At 44.3% G+C, this 19,797-nt stretch overlaps 1 protein-coding gene across 11 annotated transcripts in view; it reads right to left on the bottom strand.

The window, feature by feature from the left end:
* ATG7 (autophagy related 7) overlaps window positions 1-19,797 on the bottom strand; it is a 252,711-nt gene that overhangs the window by 101,479 nt on the left and 131,435 nt on the right. For 8 of the 11 annotated variants that reach the window (XM_030568359.1, XM_030568357.1, XM_030568358.1 and 5 more), the window contains one exon: window positions 1,032-1,198. The exons of 2 other annotated variants lie outside the window; for them this stretch is intronic. In XM_030568359.1, the coding sequence (XP_030424219.1) occupies window positions 1,100-1,198 (99 nt within the window). In that variant the 3' untranslated portion in view covers window positions 1,032-1,099. Of the gene's footprint in view, window positions 1-1,031; window positions 1,199-19,797 lie in introns of those variants that run through there. One more of the 11 variants, XR_004001158.1, reaches the window with a different exon arrangement.

Here is a 19,797-nt window from a genome sequence, read left to right as displayed (position 1 = left end):
ATGATGTACCATCAGAGTTAACTGAAAGACATTGAGACAACTGGGAATTTACCCACTTTGAATATCTGTAGGGATTGAAGGAAAAAAACTGCAATCTCGTTTAAAATAAAAGGGGTCTGAAGTGAAATCCATCCAGAAACTGTGGGTCAGCCTCTATGTGGCAACCTGTCCATGAATGCTGGATCCCCTCTATAGCTAAGCATTCATGGACAGGGGAATGGTCCAAGTGTTTGGTAATTAAGAACTTGGATTTGGGGAGACTCAGTACTGGAGAGGTTTTGGTGTCACCCCATAATAAGTAACTAGGCTCGTGACAGTTATGCTTGTGAGGTGGCTTCAGGTGTTAGGAATCTGAATCATAATCAGACAACACCCATGCACCCTGAAGTTATAGGGCAAGTGGTGAACATGTCATATTATCATTGCTTTCAAAGTTTTGTGAAATACACAAATACTGTTGTGACAGCGGTCACAGAGCCCCCCCCCCCCTTGGGACTCTCACCTGATGTGCTGAAACTACCTCTGATCCTGTTTTCCCTGTCAGCTTCAGACTCCAGAACCCTGTCTTGTTGAGCCAGACACATTAGTCTGCTGCAACACAGATCCAAGGTTTGAACTATGTCCCCAAAGCTGTAGACTTTAACTGAAAACCACTCAGCAGGTACTCCTGTCTCCAGCACTCAGATACACAGCTCCCAATGGGATCCAAACCCCAAATAAATCTGTTTTACTCTGTATAAAGCTTATGCAGGGTAAACTCAAACTGTCCACCCTCTATAGCATTGATAGAGAGATATGCACAGCTGTTTGCTCCCCCAGGTATTAATCTCTAATAAACAAAAGTGATTTTATTAAGAATAAAAAGTAGGATTTAAGTGGTTTCAAGTAATAACCGACAGAATAAAGTAAGTCATCAAGTAAAATAAAACAAAACAGCCTAATACGTTTAAGAAACTGAATACAGGTAAAATCTCACCCTCAGAGATGTTCCAATAAGCTTCTTTCACAGACTAGACTCCTTCCTAGTTTGGGCCCAATCCTTTCCCCGGTACAGGCCTTGTTAATTCCAGCAGGCATCTTAGGTGAAAAGCAGGTGATTTCACATGACTGGGACCTCCTTTGTTCTGTTCCATCCCCTTTTATGGCTTTGGCACAAGGTGGGAATCCTATGTCTCTCTTTGGGTTCCCCTCTTTCCTTCTAAATGGAAAAGCACGAGGTTTAAGATAGAGTTCAATATCATGTGAAAAGACAGTTACCTCTTCCATAACTGGTGTTCTTCAAGATGTGTTGCTCATATCTATTCCATAATAGATGTGCGTGCTCGCCCCGTGCACCGGTGCTGGAAGTTTTTCCCCTAGCAGTACCCATAGGGAAGTGCTCCTAGCGACCCCTGAAGTGGCACTCTATGGCATAGTATAAGGGGTGCTGCACACTCCCCCCACCCTCAGTTCCTTCTTGCCAGACAACTCCGACAGAGGGGAAGGAGGGTGGGATGTGGAATAGACATGAGCAATACCGCTTGAAGAACACCAGTTATGGAAAAGGTAACTGTCTTTTCTTCTTCGAGTGACTGTTCATGTGTATTCCACAATAGGTGATTCCAAGCTATATCTGTTGGAGGTGGGTAGGAGTTCACAAACTCTCAGGACAGAGCACAGCCCTGCCGAACCCGGCGTCTTCCCTGATCTGGGAGACGATTGCATAATGCGAGGTGAACGTGTGAACTGAAGACCATGTGGCAGCCCTGCAAATGTCCTGAATGGAGACATGGGCTAAAAAGGAAGCCGACGAGGCTTGCGCCCTAGTTGAGTGTGCCCTCACAATTGATGGAGGGGGGACTCCTGCCAGGTCATAACAGGTACAGATGCCAGGTCATAACAGGTACAGATGCACAAGGTGATCCAATTGGAGAGCCACTGAGTGGCAATCGGCCGACCGGCTTTGTCCGCTCCAGGTAAAAGGCCAGAACCCATCTCATGTCCAGTGTGTAGAGGTGCTCCTCACTGGATGCATGGGCCTTGGGGCAGAGGACCAGCAGGAAAATGTCCTGACCCATGTGGCAGGCGGAGACCAACTTCGGAAGGAACGGTGAATGTGGGCAAAGCTGGACCTTATCCTTATGGAACACCGGGTACATGGGCTCGGAGGTCAGGGCCCTGAGTTCTGAGACCCATCCAGCAAACGTGATTGCCACCAGGAAGGCTACCTTCGACGAGAGGTGCGACCAGGAACATGTGGCTAATGGCTCAAAGTGGGGACTCATCAACCAGGCCAGCATCAAGTTCAGGCCCCACTGCGGGACTGGGGCCTAACATACGGGAAGAGACGATCCAAACCCTTAAGGAATCGGCCAATCAGAGCATGGGAGAATACCATGTGCCCCTGCACTGGCGGGTGGAAGGCCGATATGGCTGCCAAGTGCAATTTGACGGAAGAGGGCGCCAGGCCTTGGGCTCTAAGGTGAAGGACATAGTCTAAAATGAGTTGGATCAGGGCAGGTGTGAGGTGGAGTGACGCTAGGTTGGGCTGGAGGCGGCGGCCCTGATCCTGGTAGAGCAGGTCTGGGCAGGATGGCAATGGCCACGGTGGGGCAACCACCAGGCTTGTGAGGGTCCCATACCAATGTTGCCTGGGGCATGCCGGGGCAATCAGGAGGACTCGGGCCCTATCTGTCTATCTTTTCCAGGACCTGGCCGATCAGCGGGAGCGGTGGGAAGGCAAAGAGAGGCTGGCCTGACCAGGATAGGAGGAAGGGATCAAAGATAGCGCACACTCCCAGCCAGTCCCCTTCCCCTCCACCCTGAGCAGAACTAGGAACACTGGCAGTTCTGCCGAGTCGCAATCAGGTCCAGCTGAGGAGTTCCCCATTCTTGGAAAAGTCTGTTCACCACCTCTGGGTGCAGAGACCGCTCGTGCTGAGAGGAGAAGTCTCAGCTCAGGCAATCCGCCAACGAGTTCTGGATATCTGGTAGGTGGTAGGCCAGTAGACAAATGTCATGGTCTATACAGAAGTCCCACAGCCTGAGGGCTTCCTGGCAGAGGGCAAAGGAGTGGACCCCAACTTGTCTGTTGATGTAAAACATCGAGGCCATGATGTCTGTGAGAACCCTGACCACTCTGCCCTCCAGGTGTGAGCAGAAGGCCATGCATGCCAGCTGGACCACCCTGAGTTCCTTGACGTTTATATGCAGGGCAATGTCCTGTGCAGACCAGAAACCTTGGGTCTGAACATCCCCCACATGACCCCTCACCCCAGGTCTGATGCGTCAGACATCAGCTCCACTGATGGGAGCCTACCCTGAACGGGACCCCAGAGAGCATGTTCCCCGGGGAGGACCACCATTGTAGGGAGGCAGTCACCGGCTAGGGCACAGTGAGGACCTTGTCCATCGTGTCTCTGGCCTGGGAGAACACTGCGGCCAACCAGAGCTGGAGGGGTTTCATCCTGAGCCTGGTGTGGCGAACCACATATGTGCACACAGACATGTGATCCAGGAGCTGGAGACACGCTCTGGCTGTCATCAAGGGAAATTCTGTGAATGTGTCGATGAGCCCTTTCAAGGTCTCGAATCTGTCCAGTGGGAGGGAGGCTGACGTCACGTCCAGGACTGCCCCGATAAACTCTATGCGCTGTACTGGGACTAACGTGGATTTGATGTCATTCACCAACAGGCCCAGGGTGGCACACATGGACAGGAGGAGCGCCATGTGATCCCGTAACTGTGACCGGGAGCTGCCCTTGACCAGCCAGTCTTCCAGATAGGGGAAGATCTGGACCCCACGATGTTTGAGGTAGGCCGCCACCACAGACATGCACTTTGTGAATACCCTGGGAGCAGCGGACAGGCCAAACGAGAGGCCCGTAAATTGGTAGTGCTTCTGCCCAACCGTGAAACGAAGGAAGCGCCTGTGCCCCTCAAAATATATGAATGTGGAAGTACACGTCCTGCAGATTGAGGGTGGCGTACCAGTTCCCGGGATCCAGGGATGATGGAGGCCAGAGAGACCATGCACAACTTGACCTTTACCATGTACTGGTTCAGGCCTCGCAGGTGCAGGATAGGCTGAGCCCCCCTTTGGCCTTTGGGACAAGGAAATAGCAGGAGTAGTACCCCTTGCATTTGAACTCCTTTGGCAGCACTTCCACCGCTCCTAAACCAAGGAGCCGCCCCACATCCTGCTCTAGCAGGGCCTTGTGAGAGGGCCCCCCAGGAGGAACGGGGTGGAGGGTGGTTGGGTGGGGTAGAGGTAAACTGGAGGGTATAGCTCCAGGAGACGGTGTTGAGGACCCAACAGTCTGAAGTCAGCTGCGACCACTCCGGGAGAAAAGCACACAACCGGTTGGAGAAGGGAAGCTTTATTGCAGGTGGATGCCTGGTGTGAACTGGTAGGTTGTCCCTAGGCATCCCATCAAAACTGACATTTTCTCGCCTGTTTACTCTTGGAGGACCCAGGCTGGGGGGCAGGCCGGGACTGCCTCCTGCAGGCATTTCTTAAAGTCCCGTGACTTTTTATAAAGTTATGCAATTTATGCAGTTTCATGTCCGTCTGTTCTGCAAACAGTGCCTTGCCATCAAATAGGAAGTCCTGCAAGAAGTTCTGCGCCTCAATGGACAATCCAGACAGCAGGAGCCCTTCTCATGGGCACCGTGGAGGCCATGGACCTTGCAGCTGTATCCGCAGCATCTGACACTGCCTGCAGGGTTGCTCTGGCAGCCGATTTACCCTCCTCCACCAGAGATTTGAACTCCTTCCTGGAGGGAGTTCTCAAATTTGGGTAGAGAGCCCCAAAAATTGAACTCATACCAACCCAGGAGAGCCTGATGGCTTGCCACCCTTAACTGGAAACTCAATGATGAATAAACCTGTCTCCCATATAAGTCCAGCCTCCTTGAGTCTTTATTTTTCAGAGTAGGGGCTGGCTGGCCCTGCCTCTCCCTGTGGTTGACTGACTTGACCACCAGGGAGCTGGGGGCAGGGTGGGTGTACAGGCCAACCTGCCTGGTACTGAGGCTGATAAGGTTCCTCCACCTCCTCGGCCTGAAAGTTGATGCTTGATGCCACCTTTTCAATAGTTCCTGGTGGGCCTTAGAGTCCTCTCGCGGAACAGAGGGAAGAGGGGCCGCAACTGCCTTATTGGAGAAGGTGAGGATGCAGGTGCGGTACTCTGTGTAGTCACCGGTACTGGAGGTCCCACCACTTGGTCGCCCTCCAGGCATGGAACCAAAGATGCACGTCCCACTTACTCCTTTCTGGGAGGCTGAGAAAGGGAGGCTGATGGTCATTCCGAGGCTCCGGCCACCGAACGAGTCCCCACTGGGGGCTGCGTCAGGGGCCACGGGGCCCAGTGGTACCACAGTACTGGCCAAGGAGCCCACTGCCACTATACCTGCTGTGGCACCGGCAGAGCAGGCTGTTCAGCCTCACTAGCCTGTCCCACTGACTACGAAGGACGGCTGAGCTGGCGTATAACCTGCTGCTGTCCCTGGACCGGGAGGATTGATGGCGTCAGGATCACAGTCTCGTGGTCAGCACCATTCCTGACGTGAAGGAATGGTACCGCTGGTAGCAGCTGCTCCGCAATCGGCTCTGGTGGGCAGATCTGGTACTGTCAGGAACATAATGTCCTGGGCCGCTTGCAAAGCCTCTGACATGGAGGACACCCGGACATCCAGGGAAGACTGCGCTGGCTGGGCTGGGGTGGGCTACTCTGCTCAACCTGAATCGGAAGCCTGGAGGCCGACGGGGACAGAGAACTGCCCAACATGGGTCTAGGCTCTCCCTCAGTCTTGCTCCCGTGCCTCGGCAGAGAAAACCTCTTTTTAGCCTTCCTGTTCTTCCCCCGTAGACGGGGAGCGGTGCTAACTGGTGGAAGGCACTGAAGGGTCGCCGCACACCAACGCCACGGTAGCAGGTGCTGACTCAAAGCGGTGTACTGGAGTAGGGTTCAACGCCGAGTGCATCAGAATGGCTTGGAGCCAAATGTCTCTTTCTTTCTTGATCTGAGGCTTGAAAGATCTGCAAATCTTGCAGCGATCACTGAGATAAGTTTCCTCTAGACAGCATAAACAGTCCGTGTGCGGGTCACTCACTGGCATTGTTGCACGACTTAAAGCCCCGGGAATGCCCCAACTCAGGCGCACTAAACTAAACTAACACTAATCTAAACTACTTCAACTACAGGTACTACTACTATGAACAAACAAGAGTGCTAGAGGAAAGCTGCAGACAAGCTGGAGAAGAGCAGTTCTGATGCACCTTCACTGGTGGCAAGAAGGAACTGAGGGTGGGAGGAGCGCGCAGCGCCCCTTATACCACACCATAGAGGTGCCACTCCAGGGGTCGCTTGGGATGCTCCCCTACAGGTACTGCTAGGGGAAAAACTTCTGGCACTAGTGCACGTGGCAAGCACACACACCTATTGTGGAATACATCTGAGCAATTACTTGAAGAAGAAACTTCATTACTCACTGGCTGGCACCTAGGTATACAGGAAGGCGTACAAGTAAACTGAGCCATTTACAACCAATTGTCCTGGTTAATGGGAGCCATCAAGATTCCAAACCACCATTAATGGCCCACATTTCAGGACTTCAGAGTTATATTTCATATTCCTAGTTTCAGATACAAGAATGATACATTCATACAAACAGGATGACCACATTCAGTAGATTATAAGCTTTGTAATTATACCTTATAAGAGACCTTTTGCATAAAGCATATTCCAGTTACATAATATGCACACTTATAAACATATTTTTATAAAAATATGAAGTGTAACATCACAACTGTATCAAGTTTTATGTCCATAATTTTAATGTAGAAATAAGGTCTGATATTTATTCATTGCACACCAGCAATATAATGCAGACTTCTAATGGAAATTAGGTAGTTGCTCCTATTAATTCAATTTCTGTGCTAGAATAACTCTTCCAGCTATGTCTGGTTTTCCCTCTTCATCTCTCTTTTCTGACACTGCAGACTCTGTTGTATGTCTTACAAAATGGTATTGGTTTAATTTCTCATGACTTATGTGGTCCCTTGGCATTTCTCCTCTTGGCTTGTAAATTAAATTCTGGTCCTGGTTCTGTGCTGGCTTTCTCGCTGCCCTTGTGGTTCCAGTAGTGGTTTCTCCAGTCTCATTTTCTTTCAGCCCAATAGTCTTCCATGGTAACTGATCCTTACAAAATTCTGGACCCTGGTAGCTCTGTTCGCAACCCTCAAGCTACATAGTGTTCCTTCCCACTGCAATAACCTCAGCTGCAAGAGCAATGTATTACCTTCTATTTGGCAATGGGATTGTGACATGGTTTCAGCTGTTGAATTTGGTTTACAGTTGTCTAGGATAGGAGGTCATTCTGGTTCTGTAAAATTCAGGGTAGGTCACCCTGAAATGGTTCTCTCCCCTATCCTATTTCTCTATATGTAACTTTTTCCATTAATATCCATTTGTCTGTATATCCAGGAATTTTTAATATGCTCAAAAAGCAATCAAATTAAAAGAACAAATTCTAAAACACTGCATTCAATTCCACACCTCCTCCTATGATCCAGGAAGTGCTGACAGCATGTGATTGTGGTAAAGGTTTTTTGTTCTGAAAAATATTTATTTAGCAATGTTCGCTTTGTAGACTCTTCTTTTGCTTACATATATAATCATCTATTAAGACCTGAGATATGCTGCTTTTTTAAGGTTATAAATTCTTACTGTTCTAAGAAAATTGTGTCATAATATCCTTGTGACACCCCACAAATACGTCTTGATTTGTTCAATGTTATATTGTACATAAGAAATAGTTCTGATTTATTGCTTCAGTGACTAGCACCCAATTAGAGCAAATGGAATCTTTCACAACAGATTTGAAGAACTGTATCAATGGGTACTCTGGACCCATTAATCAAAAGGCCACTGACATTCATAGCAACGATAATCGTAAGTTGTATCAGGGAGCAATATGAGCCATTATGGCATCAATGAGAATGCGATAAGTTAAAGTAAGAAAAAATAGATGGAAGAATTATGCTTTGCAGGTGTAGAGGCTGATTGTCAAGACTAAATAACTTTCACACTTTTTCAATAAATAGCAAAAGCAATTAGTTAGGCTTTCTAAATTTAATTAATAATCTGGAGACTTTTTTTTTTAATGGTTAAGTCATCCAAAACACGTGCAAAACCAGCCTAAATACATTTTCTTTACAGAACTGTTCCCTACCTAATAATGGGGCCACAGTTTTAATGCTCTCCCTCTTCCCTAGATGGGATTATGACAGGTATCCTTTTGCAACATTTTTAATGCCTCTTCCAAGAAGTCAGGCACATCTTACATTGAGACGGACAAGACCTTTCCTTTTGAGCAACTTAATACTTAAACCAACTGACAGCAGGCAATATTGAGAGAAACCAGAATCACTGACCTATGCCAATGGTTCTTGACTATGGAAGTGTGCCACCTACTTTACAACTTTTGCACTTACAGGTGGGCTCTGCTGGATCTAACCAATTCTATTATAACAAAACCAAATCAGCATGTACATCACTGAATAAAAAGTTTCAGGTAGAAGCCAGTTTACCAAATTCATGCATCACCACTTCATCTGGAATGGTCCCTTAGAATACGTACTGACTACTTATGCTAAACTATCTGTTCAGTCTTGTCTCTCACCAACAGAAGTTGAGCCAATAAAAGATTGTTACCCTCACCACCTCGTCTCTCTAATCTCTGGGACCGACACAGCTACACCACCACTGCATGTATTTACGGAAACTAGAAGAGAACCTCCACAAAAAACAGGACAAATGGAACTGCTGTGACATAATATACACAAAAGGCCAAAATACCATGCAAATATACAGAGTCAAATAGAAAGAAATTCATCATATAGAATAACTGCAGTCAGTATTCATTTCAAAGAAATTCAGATTTGATGTTGGACAAATGGCTGCTTCATTAACATCAGAGAATAGCTCAAAATTAGTGCTAATTTTCAAAGATTTTGTATACTGTATTATATGCAATTCTGTAAACCTGTCAACAAATAATGCTAGTGAGAAATTATTCCAGATTCTAAAATCCAGAATTCCACACTAATTCAAAGTGAAACAAGATGAGTTTCACAAGGAAGTTTCAAATTGGGTTTTTGATACAGAAATTGGTCTCAAATTGCTATTTATTGAAAAGTTATTCATTCATATTTTGCATGTTTACATCATGTCCAGGAATTAATATGCATAGCAATCTTTAGTGTTAAGGGGGGAGCTGTTACATAATTCTGAATAATCTCTCTTCACACTTTTCAATCTTATAATATTATATAAATAAGGTAGCTTCACTGTGTTTTACCATTTACTAGCTATACTTTTATTCCTATGAAAACTGCTATTGATTATAAAACTGAGAAAAAGCATAAGAAAGCTGCTCCTTCATGTGTAGCAAAATATTGTGGTTAAAACTGGATGCTAATTATAATAAAATGTCAATGCACTTTGTTTAGTCAATAAGGTAATTTATAATGTAAAAACCCTCACATAGCTCACTCTAGTATGAAATCCCAAAGAGAAGTCTTACCGATGTTTCAAGATGAAATACACAGAGTATGGTCACAAGAATGCAAACATGGTTGTTAACAATTAAATACTCTTAAGGACAACATTTAAGACTTTATAAGATGAGGAAAGTTCTCAAGTACATAAAACACCAGGGGCTGTGGATATATTCATACATAATACAGTAACTCTATTAACATTCAAACCCTCAACAGTTTACTGGATGCAGACCTGCCTCCAGAAATTCATAGCACCTTTGGGTAAGGCAACAACGGTATGTGTTTATTGAAATCTACATCTGGTAGCAATTTGTACAGCAGCAACCAACTTCTTTTTTTCTAAGTCAAATAATCTACAGGGGCCCATATACTGTGCAACTGTTCATTTGCACTTAGATGTGCATTGCATAATTTATGTTCTTAATTACAGAAAAAGGTTTATGAACATGTTTCTGCATGTTGTGTAATTCCTTAGTCTTCACAAGAGAGCTAACAGAATGTGTCTCAAACAGCCTATTCAATAGCCACCATAACAGAACATATTGAGATAGAATAGGATAGATTTAACCCCTGGTTACTTTAAATATCTCAAATTTTTAAAATGGGTCTTTACTATGTAAAAAAGTATAGATATATTTTGAAATCCCCACTTAGAATGAACTATTAAAAATATTCTAAATTCTAAATATGCACATTTTAAATTCTCATCTGTGCGTCAGATACCAAACCAAAATTGTGGCCCAGGTCAAATGAGAATTATAAATAGCTAGAAATAAATAGCTGGAAATTTTATAAAATGAACCCACTCCTGAAACATGCAGTTCGATACAATGCCTAAACAAATTTCTCATATGATGAAAAGATGGGGTTAGTACTAGAAAGTGATATCCAACATTAACTTAACTGAACCTGTACAACTGAGGTTGACATAGGGTTTGTTTACTTTGACATTTTCTTTATTAAATAAAACATATGTTTCAAAATACTATTTCAGGATGTTTCTGGAGTTCTTTACTTTCACCATGTTCTAATGTTCCATTTTTGTTCATTGTTATGCCAAAGACTTTTTGGCATGAAAATTCCACATTCCACTATGCCTATCATTCAAAAGTCACAAAAATGAGTCTATGGAGGCACAAGTATTCTGAAACACATCCTTTCTGCAGGACTGAAGCCTTAATCAGCTGCTGCCCTTTCCATTTGTGCAATACAGCACCTGCCACTGTGCTTACAGCGAAACAGATCACTGTAATAATTATTTAAAGAAACCCTCATGCTTCAGGGCACAAGGAAACCTCTAACTAACAGGGATTAGGAAGAATCACTCTTTGTTAGCAAATTTATTCCTCAACTGTCTACTGCGGGTTTGTTGGTACTGGCTACTGTCAGAGAGAGGATATTAGTCTGATCTAACAATTCCTATTTCTGTCCAAATGATAATATTGTCCCAACTCTGCAATGTCGCTACACAATTGTGACGTTAGTAAGGTTTAGCCAGACGAAGGACCGTGGCCAAGGTTGAGCATCGGCCGAAATGCTGCCAAATGCTGTTGGTGGCAAGCGGTGTCATCGAGAGGCGTCGCCGCCGAATTTCGGGGGCATTTCGGCGGATGCTTGACCGCCAGCCAGGACTTGGGCGCCATTGGGGAACACTGGTGTAGACACCCCCTAATAGTTGGCCCCTAATGGTTACTATGGTCAGGCTATGGCTATCCCCTTTGCCGGATCTGCACTGCATGACTCACAGGCTACCTGAACACTCATAAATTTACCGGGCCACATACTTGAGGGTTGGGCAGAGTGCACTGTGCATAGACGAGACTCTCAACAGTATATCACTGTCTAGATCCTTCAACAGTTATCTCTGTGTTTGTGGAACACAGGCAATAGTGACATTGTTATTCAAGAGGGGAGGATTTGTGGTCTTCATAATCAAGGAGAAACGAGTTGTTAGATTTCACAGCAGCATTACCCAGGGACTTTTATGAGCCTCGTAGAATACTTTCTTGAAAGGGTTCAGCGGGGCATATCAGGAGCAGAATACAAATAGCAAATCTGAGGCAATGCAAGGTTTAAATGAGTTGCTCAAGTTTACACAACCCACCCCCCCAGCAGAACAAAGAACAGAATTTATATTTGATAAGTCCTAGCCTTGTGTCAGCCATTACAACACAATTTCCAACGTCATCCAATGAAGTCTTATTGGTATCTATAATAAAATAAAATACTGTAAAACAAACCCTCATTTAAAACAAAAATCTTCACAAAAATTGTGGCACAAACATTATTTTTGCTAAATTTTAATCAATTACAAAACATTTAGCTACCCCCTTTCATTCTCCATTGTCCATTGAGATGTAAGCTCATTGTTCATGATATATAAGTAATAAGAAGTAGAATATACTTCTCACAGATTAAAAATATATAGGACATGACTTCTCACACCACTGTGCATACTGATATTGGCAAAAATCACATTTTTGCAACCCATATTTCTTGCTGTGAACTGTGACCCTGTACTAAAAAATGAAAGGGCTGACAATATTACTACTTTATACCTCTTGTAGCAACATATCACCAATTTTTTCTGTTCAGATCCAAAGATAAAGATGTGAATAAATAATATTAGCAATTTTAGATGGGGGTAAGAATGTTAAAGTTATGTTTTTATTATGCTCATAGGTTTATTGCTATCATCATTGGTCCTCAGTGGCTAGTTAGTAATTTTATATCTCAAACATATGTGGTTAGATGGTCTAGCATATTAGGTACCTGGGAGGAAGAAGGGGAAAGAGGGAAAACAGTAAAAGGTGTTACAGACTGAGTTGAGGAGCAGAAGGTGTTTGGACTTGAGACTGTAGACAGAAGTTTTAGAACCTTAGTTGTTCATTTGTTCTGAAAGGCTAGATTTTCAGAGATTTAACCCACAACTTAAGGTCTGAGTTAAGTGTTTGAAAGTTCTTTACAGCTTTTGAATGTAATTTATTAATTCTACATCAATGTATAGACATATTCATGGATATTACTTTACTTCCAAGGTTTAAATATCTTTCAGGGTGTAGAGATTAAGACAGCATAGCAAAATTCTACTTATATGAATAGGGTAATATATTTGCTAGATGAGAAAAATACAGTATCTTTTCTGTAACTGATGTTCTTTGAGATGTGTTGCTCATGTCCATTCCATATTAGGTGTGCGTGCTCGCCACATGCATTGGAGCTGGAAGTTTTTCCTTCAGCAGTGTCTGTAGGGGACTGTCTCTGGTACTCTCTGCAGTGGCGCCCACATAGCGCAGTATAAGGGGCACCATCAACTCCCCACACCCTCAGTTCCTTTTTGCCGGAAACTCTGACAGTGGGGAAGGAGGGCGGGTCATGGAATGGACATGAGCAACAAATTTTGAAGACCACCAGGTAACTGTCTTTTCTTCTTTTGAGTGCTTGCCCATGTCCATTCCATATTAGGTGACTCCAAAGCAGTACCCCTGGAGATGGGTAGGAGTTCATGAATGTATAGATTGCAACACAGCTCTGTCAAACCCAGCATCATCCCTGTCCTAAGTGATGCCATACAGAGTGATACATTTGTGGAGGGAGGACCACATTGCAATTCTACATATGTCTTGGATAGGGACACGTGCCAGGAAGGCCCCCAAAGATGCCTGAGCCCTTGGGTGGGCTCTGACAATCGGTGGCAGCGGAACCTCTGCCAGGTTGTAACAGGTCCTTATGCATGCGGTGATCCAATTGGAAATCTTCTGCGAGGACACTAGATGACCCTCCATTCTATCCCCTGTAGTGATGTAAAGTTGAGTCAGTTTACAGAAAGGCTTGATATGTTGATGTCTCTGCCACCAGAAATGCGACCTTCCATGACAGATGGGAAAGTGAGCAGGAACCCAGCGGTTCAAAGGACAGGCCAGTGAGCCTAGAGAGGACCACGTTAAGATCCCATTGAGGAACCGGGGCCCATACCAGCAAGAAGTATCTCTCCAGCCCTCTCAGGAATCTAATCGTCATGTCATGGGAGAACACTGTCTGTCCTTGGATCAGCAGGTGAAAAGTGGAGATGGCCTCAAGATGCACTCTAATGGAAGTGTGTGCCAGGACCTGGTTCCTCAAATGGAGCAGGCAGTCCAGGACAGCCAGGTAAGACAGTCTAGTTGAGAGTTTCCTACTTTCCCGGAGGACTTGTTGGATTCCTTCCGAACAGGTCCGCTCCTCCGGATTCAATCATGCAGCACACATGCCGAGAGGTGGAGGGAACTGAGGTTGCGGTGTAACAGCAGACCGTAGTCCTGCGACAGCAAGTCTGGTCGGTTAGAGAGGGGCCAGGGAGGGGCTGCTGACAGGCTCATGAGCATGCTGAACCAATGTTGGCCAGGCCACGCTGGGGCAAACACAATAACCTGTGCCTGGTCTCTCTTGATCTTTGGCAATGCCCTGCTGATGAGTGGAATCGGAGGGAACGCGTACGTCAGGCTTCTTGACCACAACAGGACGAAGGCATCAGAGAGGGAGTCCTTGCTCAGACCATCGAGAACGAAACTGGTGGCATTTCCTGTTCTGTCTGGCAGCGAATAGATCCACTTGGGAGTTCCCCACCTTTGGAAGATCATGCAGGTTACCTCTGGATGGAGTGACCACGAGGGTTGAGAGGAGAAGTCTCTGCTGAGCTGGTCTGCCAGTGTATTAATGATGCCAGGAAAGTGAAAAGCGTCCAGGTGGATTTCATGGCTGATGAAGACGTCCCACAGATGGAGTGCCTCCTGACAGAGAACTGACAAATGTGCTCCCACTTGCCTGTTGATGTAGAACATCGAGGCTGTGTTGTCCGTTAGCACTCATACCACCTTGCTTGACAGGTGGGGCAAGAAGATTCCGCCCACCAGCCGGACTGCTCAGAGTTTTTGATGTTTATATATAACTGCGCCTCCTTCGGAGACCACATCCCCTGTGTCTGGAGGTTGCTGAGATGTGCCCCCAGCCGAGGTCCAAGGTGTCTGATACCAACTCGACTGAGTCTGTGTGGGAAGAGGGGAGGGGAGTTGTTGAACGGAACTCCAAGAACAATTAAAGAACCAAACTGAGAGTGGATGAATTCTCAGGAAAGAAAAGTCCAATCAGAGTCCTGAGACAGCAACAGGGAATGGACAGAAGTTTCAATGCTAGACAGAAAGCTACGCAGATCAGGTAAGGGAACAAGACTTGTCTTGTCCAGTTCTGTACAACTAAAATGACTCCAGCTTTAGGTTAGTCTACACTGAAAACTTACATCAGCATAGCTAGGTCTCTCAGAGATGTGAAAAATCTGCATCCCTGAGAGACGCAGCTATGCCGACGTAACCCGTGATGTAGATAGCGTTAGCTTGACAGAAGACTTCTGCCATCAATCTAGCTACCACCTCTTGGGGAGGTGGATTAACTACGGCAATGGGAGAAAGCCTTCTGTTGCTGTAGTGAGCATCTACACAGTAGCAGTTTAAGTGCAGGCATGCTTTTTATCTTGTTTGATCATGTTCAAAAATCTCAAAATCAACAGTATCGGAGGGTATCAGAGAACAGAGAACTATCTTTATCCAAGGAATGAGGAAGGAATCTCTTAGGGAACAAAGACCTCCTTTTGAACAGTCCTCCTTTCAAACAGAATTTCTTGCACATCCTGTTGGCAGTGATGATGAAGAGGTCCACTTCGGGAAACCCTCACATCAGAAAAATAGTTTTGAGAATCCATTTATAATGTTGACAGCAGTGTCTGCTGAGATTGATGACTGGGACATTTTGTATGCCTGGAAGATAAGAGGCTGAGATGGGGATGTGACTGGCTGTACACCAGTTCAATAGCTTCATTGCTTAGTCACAAAGAGAGGGAGATCTCATCCTACCCTGACGATTGATGTAGAACATGTAGGCTACACTGTCTGTCATGACTCTGACAGATTCACCCCTTATTAACAGAAAGAAGTGGATGTAGGCATTCCTGATTTCTCTCAGCTGCAGGAGACTGATATGCAGGAGGTACTTTTAGGCAGACCACCTGCCCTGAATGGTTCAAGTCCCTAGGTGTGGTCCCTATCCCACAAGGGATGCATCTAATGTTACAGTGATTATATGAGGAGGCTGGGTGGAAAGGACTCTAGAACAGAGTTTGGAGGGATCCTTCCACCAATTTGAGTGAGTCAAGTAATCGGTGAGGGACAGATGCTACCTTGTAAGTCTTCAAATAACTCCTGGTACTGGAGCAGCTTTGAGCTGGGTCCTGATGTCTCCAAATCAGCTGGTCTCTGAAATGACTAGTTTCTCTTCAAATGAGGCTCTCTGTTAGGAGATCCAGGACCCCTACTCTTTAAAGCTTTGTTGGTACCTTGCGCACTCTTCTCCCATGAGGATCTCAGTGATCAGGATGTGGAGGTTGACAGGGCTCTAAGTTTAGTTCAAGGCTGATGTACAGTTTTCTAGTCCTGGATCAGAGGCTGATTGCAGGGCTTGTGCCATCAGGGGAAGGCTAACCTTAATTTCAATTCTTCCTATATCTGCTTTTGAAAGTGGTGCAGATCTCACACTTCAAAGGTATGTAGGGTCTCCCAAACAGCAAAGACACTAAAAATGTCTGTCGCTAACCAGGATGGATTCCCAGCAGGAGAGACAGTACTTGAATCCCAGGGATCCCACCTACCCCAGTGATGACAACTCCTAAGGAGAGCCCGTTAGACTTGGGGTGGGGGGGAAGAGAAGGGGTATTAAATGGAACACCGCCCCTAAAAACTATCAGAGCTATAAAGCTAAGTAAACTTGAACTAAACTATTCTAAACTAAGAACTTTAATGCTACGTTACAGACTAAGCTTGATGTGGACATGCTAGGTGCTGTGTCTCAGACCACAGGATGGTTGAGAAAGAACTGAGGCCAGTTCACCGACACAGCTCTATATACCCCCAGTAAGGGCATGAGGATGACTGGAGCACAAGTAGGCCAAAAGGTCATTGCCTCTGAAAATCTCTGATCACAGGTACACAGGGCCTATGCAAACCTGTAGCTGAGCACCCGTAGAGATACTACACAAAGAACCTAGAAAGTGCTGAGCTTTATCTTTCTATCTGTGTATGGTATTTCTGGAGCTACCATCACTGTTGTGGTCAACAGCTTGAGCTGCAAGACTAACGTTGCTCCCTAAATATTCGTACCATTTGGCTGATGAATATTTGTCCCTTCTGTCCCACCCCAGGCTCTGGCCTTCTCATCTTTATAGGATCCTTATTCCCCCCTGCCCTGCCATTCTGCCTTATCTTGGAGCTCTTTCGTGGTGGATTTCTGTGGTGTGCTCCATCACCAGTAAACCCTTCCACCTTTATTTCTACAGAACCATTTGACCCCCTTCACCCTCTCAATCTCCAGCAGACAGCAATGATTACCACCTGAATATGCTACCAAACATTCACCTCGCTAGTCACACAGCCCTATTAACAACAAATATTTCAGTTTACAGACATTTCATACATATCATGAAAAATGACTATGTGTGCTTAACATTCTGTGTTGATATCACTGCAGCTCTAGGAAGGGTATTTAAGCATTGCGTTGGTTGAGTGCTACTGTAAAGTAAACAGGGAACACACAAGCATCACATTTTGCTAGTATAGAAAACTCATGGCTATATCTGACTGTCAGAACAGTAATCTAACAACAGTGGAATGGGAGCAGAGAATGGTTTTATCAGAACAAATAACATTCTTCACAGTATTTTTGTTCAAAGACTTAAAACCAATAACGACTGTATTTTATATCAATGGAAAAATTTTAGTTTCTTGGAAAAATGTAAGCAACAGAAATACTATAGATATAACAATGTGAGGATATGTAAAAGGTAAATATATATCTTTTTTGTTCTAGTGATTTTATAGTAAACCACAACAGCAAGAATGCACTGCTACTGCAAGGGAATAATTAAATGTCAATATTTCACAAAAATTTTTTGAAGGGAAATGTACGAATTACCACCCTGACATTTTTGGAATTCTTGGACACACCTTACTTTTACAGAGCACCAAGCTTCTGGACTTCTTCATTAATCCAATGACAGCAGTAACAACAATCTAATCAGGTTTTGAAACACTTCAGCGCACTGTGACTGTATAAACAAACAACATCTAGGCATGTACACTACAAAACTATTAAAAACATAACTTGGAGAGCTTCCTATTGTTTCTAAACTTTAATCTGGAAGCAAGTCAAACAGCATTTTATTGCAAGATTTCTGAACGCAGTGAACCTATGTAAAATTTTAACATCTTTGAAAAATGAAAACTCAAGCAAAAAGAGTGTGTGTGTGTGTATGCAGTCGTATGTGCATTAAAACAGAAGAAATATCTGTGAAAATATATGAAGAGGATTGGGCAACATGAGGGCTTTAGAAAATATTTATTTCCAGCTGTATAATAGTAGTAGTGCCATTCACAAAGTAATAAATAATGTTCAGCTGACACTTTATTTTCCTTTCAAAGCTTAATCTGGCTGTAAAATTAGAGGTGTACAATACAATTAAATAAAAAATGACAAAGATTCAGAGGATTTAAATATTGAAAAATTGTCAGGCAAAGACTGTCGGTGTCTCTCTGGCTCAATAAATAGTTAATTACAGTGGAAGAGTTCCAGAAGGGGGTAGGGGGAAAGGGAGAGAGAAAGAGACACTCACCCAGTCTGACTCTATAGTCTGGCAGTTAGGGCACTCCAAATCAAGCAGAGAAGAGACTTGACGCAGGTTCTCCCACATATCACGATTGCACTCCTAAGTGAACTACTGGCTAGTTTGGGGTGGATGCCCTTCTTTCTCTTTTTTCACAAAAAATTTCAAAAGGACTTATTTTTCTTTTGATGCTGAATGAAAACAAATTCCAAAACCTCTGACACTTTTTTAAAAATGGAATTCCTGTTTTTCCAGCCAGCCCTAATACAACCCTAGATATTGTAGAGCATAATTTAGCAAACATCTTAAACTCATGCTTAACTTTAAGCTAGGTTGACCAGATGTCCCAATTTTATAGGCACAGTCCCGATTTTGGGGTCTTTTTCTTATATAGTCTCCTATACTCCCTACCCCCCTCCCGATTTTTCACATTTGCTATCTGGTCACTCTACTTTAAGCATTTGAGTTATCCCATTCCAATCTAGCAATGCACTTAGATATGTGCTTTACTCCCAATGACTACATTGCACTTAAGAATATGATTAAAGTTAAGCATGTGCTTAAGTGTTTTGCTTAAACAGTGGCAGTTGCTTTTGAGAGAGATATGGCCACTATATGTGAGTGAGCCCTTTGGGGAGGGTTGGAGGGGGGGAACTATCAAGAAAATCTCAAAAGTCCTCTACAAATGGTAATAACTCTTCTATTCCAGTGGGATAATTCCACCCATTAACATTATTAAAGAGTCAGTCTTTACTTTGTGCACGCTAGCACATCGATACAGGTTACTCTTCACTATCTAATGGTCATATTTCTATCAAGAAAACTGTTATTTTAGAATATATTAAATCCAATAAGTTTTCTAAACCAACTGAACATTACACACTTTGCAGTTGTGCCTGAACCAGATGGCAAGTACAGTAGCAGATTTTAGAGATGCACTTTAATATGCAACCATTGATTGTAGGGCCAGGCCAAGGTAAAGCCTGGAAGTGGTTCATTTTGCCTCTGACCCCATGCCTCCAATTTTGACATGAGTAAACACTGCTCAGACTCTTCCTCTTTGGTTGTAAAGCCTATGCATGCTGAGCGAGGCTCACAAACCAGACCGTCCAGGTTAGGAATGGACAGAAAAAGTGCTTCGGGAAATGGAGATGGAATTCATAAGTAAGCTGGGGCTGCTCCCAAAGAGAACTGTCTCCTGTGGATATAAGATCTCAGTGCTGGTGTGGGAGTTTCCCACAGCTTCTATTGGCCTCTAAAGCCATGTGTGTCATCAGGGCCATTGATGAAGCTGTACATAAATATCTAACTGTTGTAAAAAAACAAAAAATGTTCCACAGGACCCATATTAAAACCAGATGTGAGATGCAGAAGTCAGAAACTTGGTGTCATTTCAAAAGACCCAGCAAAAACATGTGTTAATTGTATTATTTACTTTGCCAAGCAGTAAATTGCTATTCCAATGAAGTCATATCAGATGGCTATAATGCTTTTCCTATGTATTTTATGTTATTAGAGAGGGAAATGTTTTATTGTCTAAAATATTAAAGCTAGTATTTTGGATGACAAA

The sequence above is a fragment of the Gopherus evgoodei genome, chromosome 7 (assembly GCF_007399415.2).
Source record: "Gopherus evgoodei ecotype Sinaloan lineage chromosome 7, rGopEvg1_v1.p, whole genome shotgun sequence".
NCBI classification, from domain to species: Eukaryota; Metazoa; Chordata; order Testudines; family Testudinidae; genus Gopherus; species Gopherus evgoodei.
The sequence above is the reverse complement of the archived record's forward strand: the minus strand, read 5'-3'. Positions and strand labels throughout refer to the sequence as shown.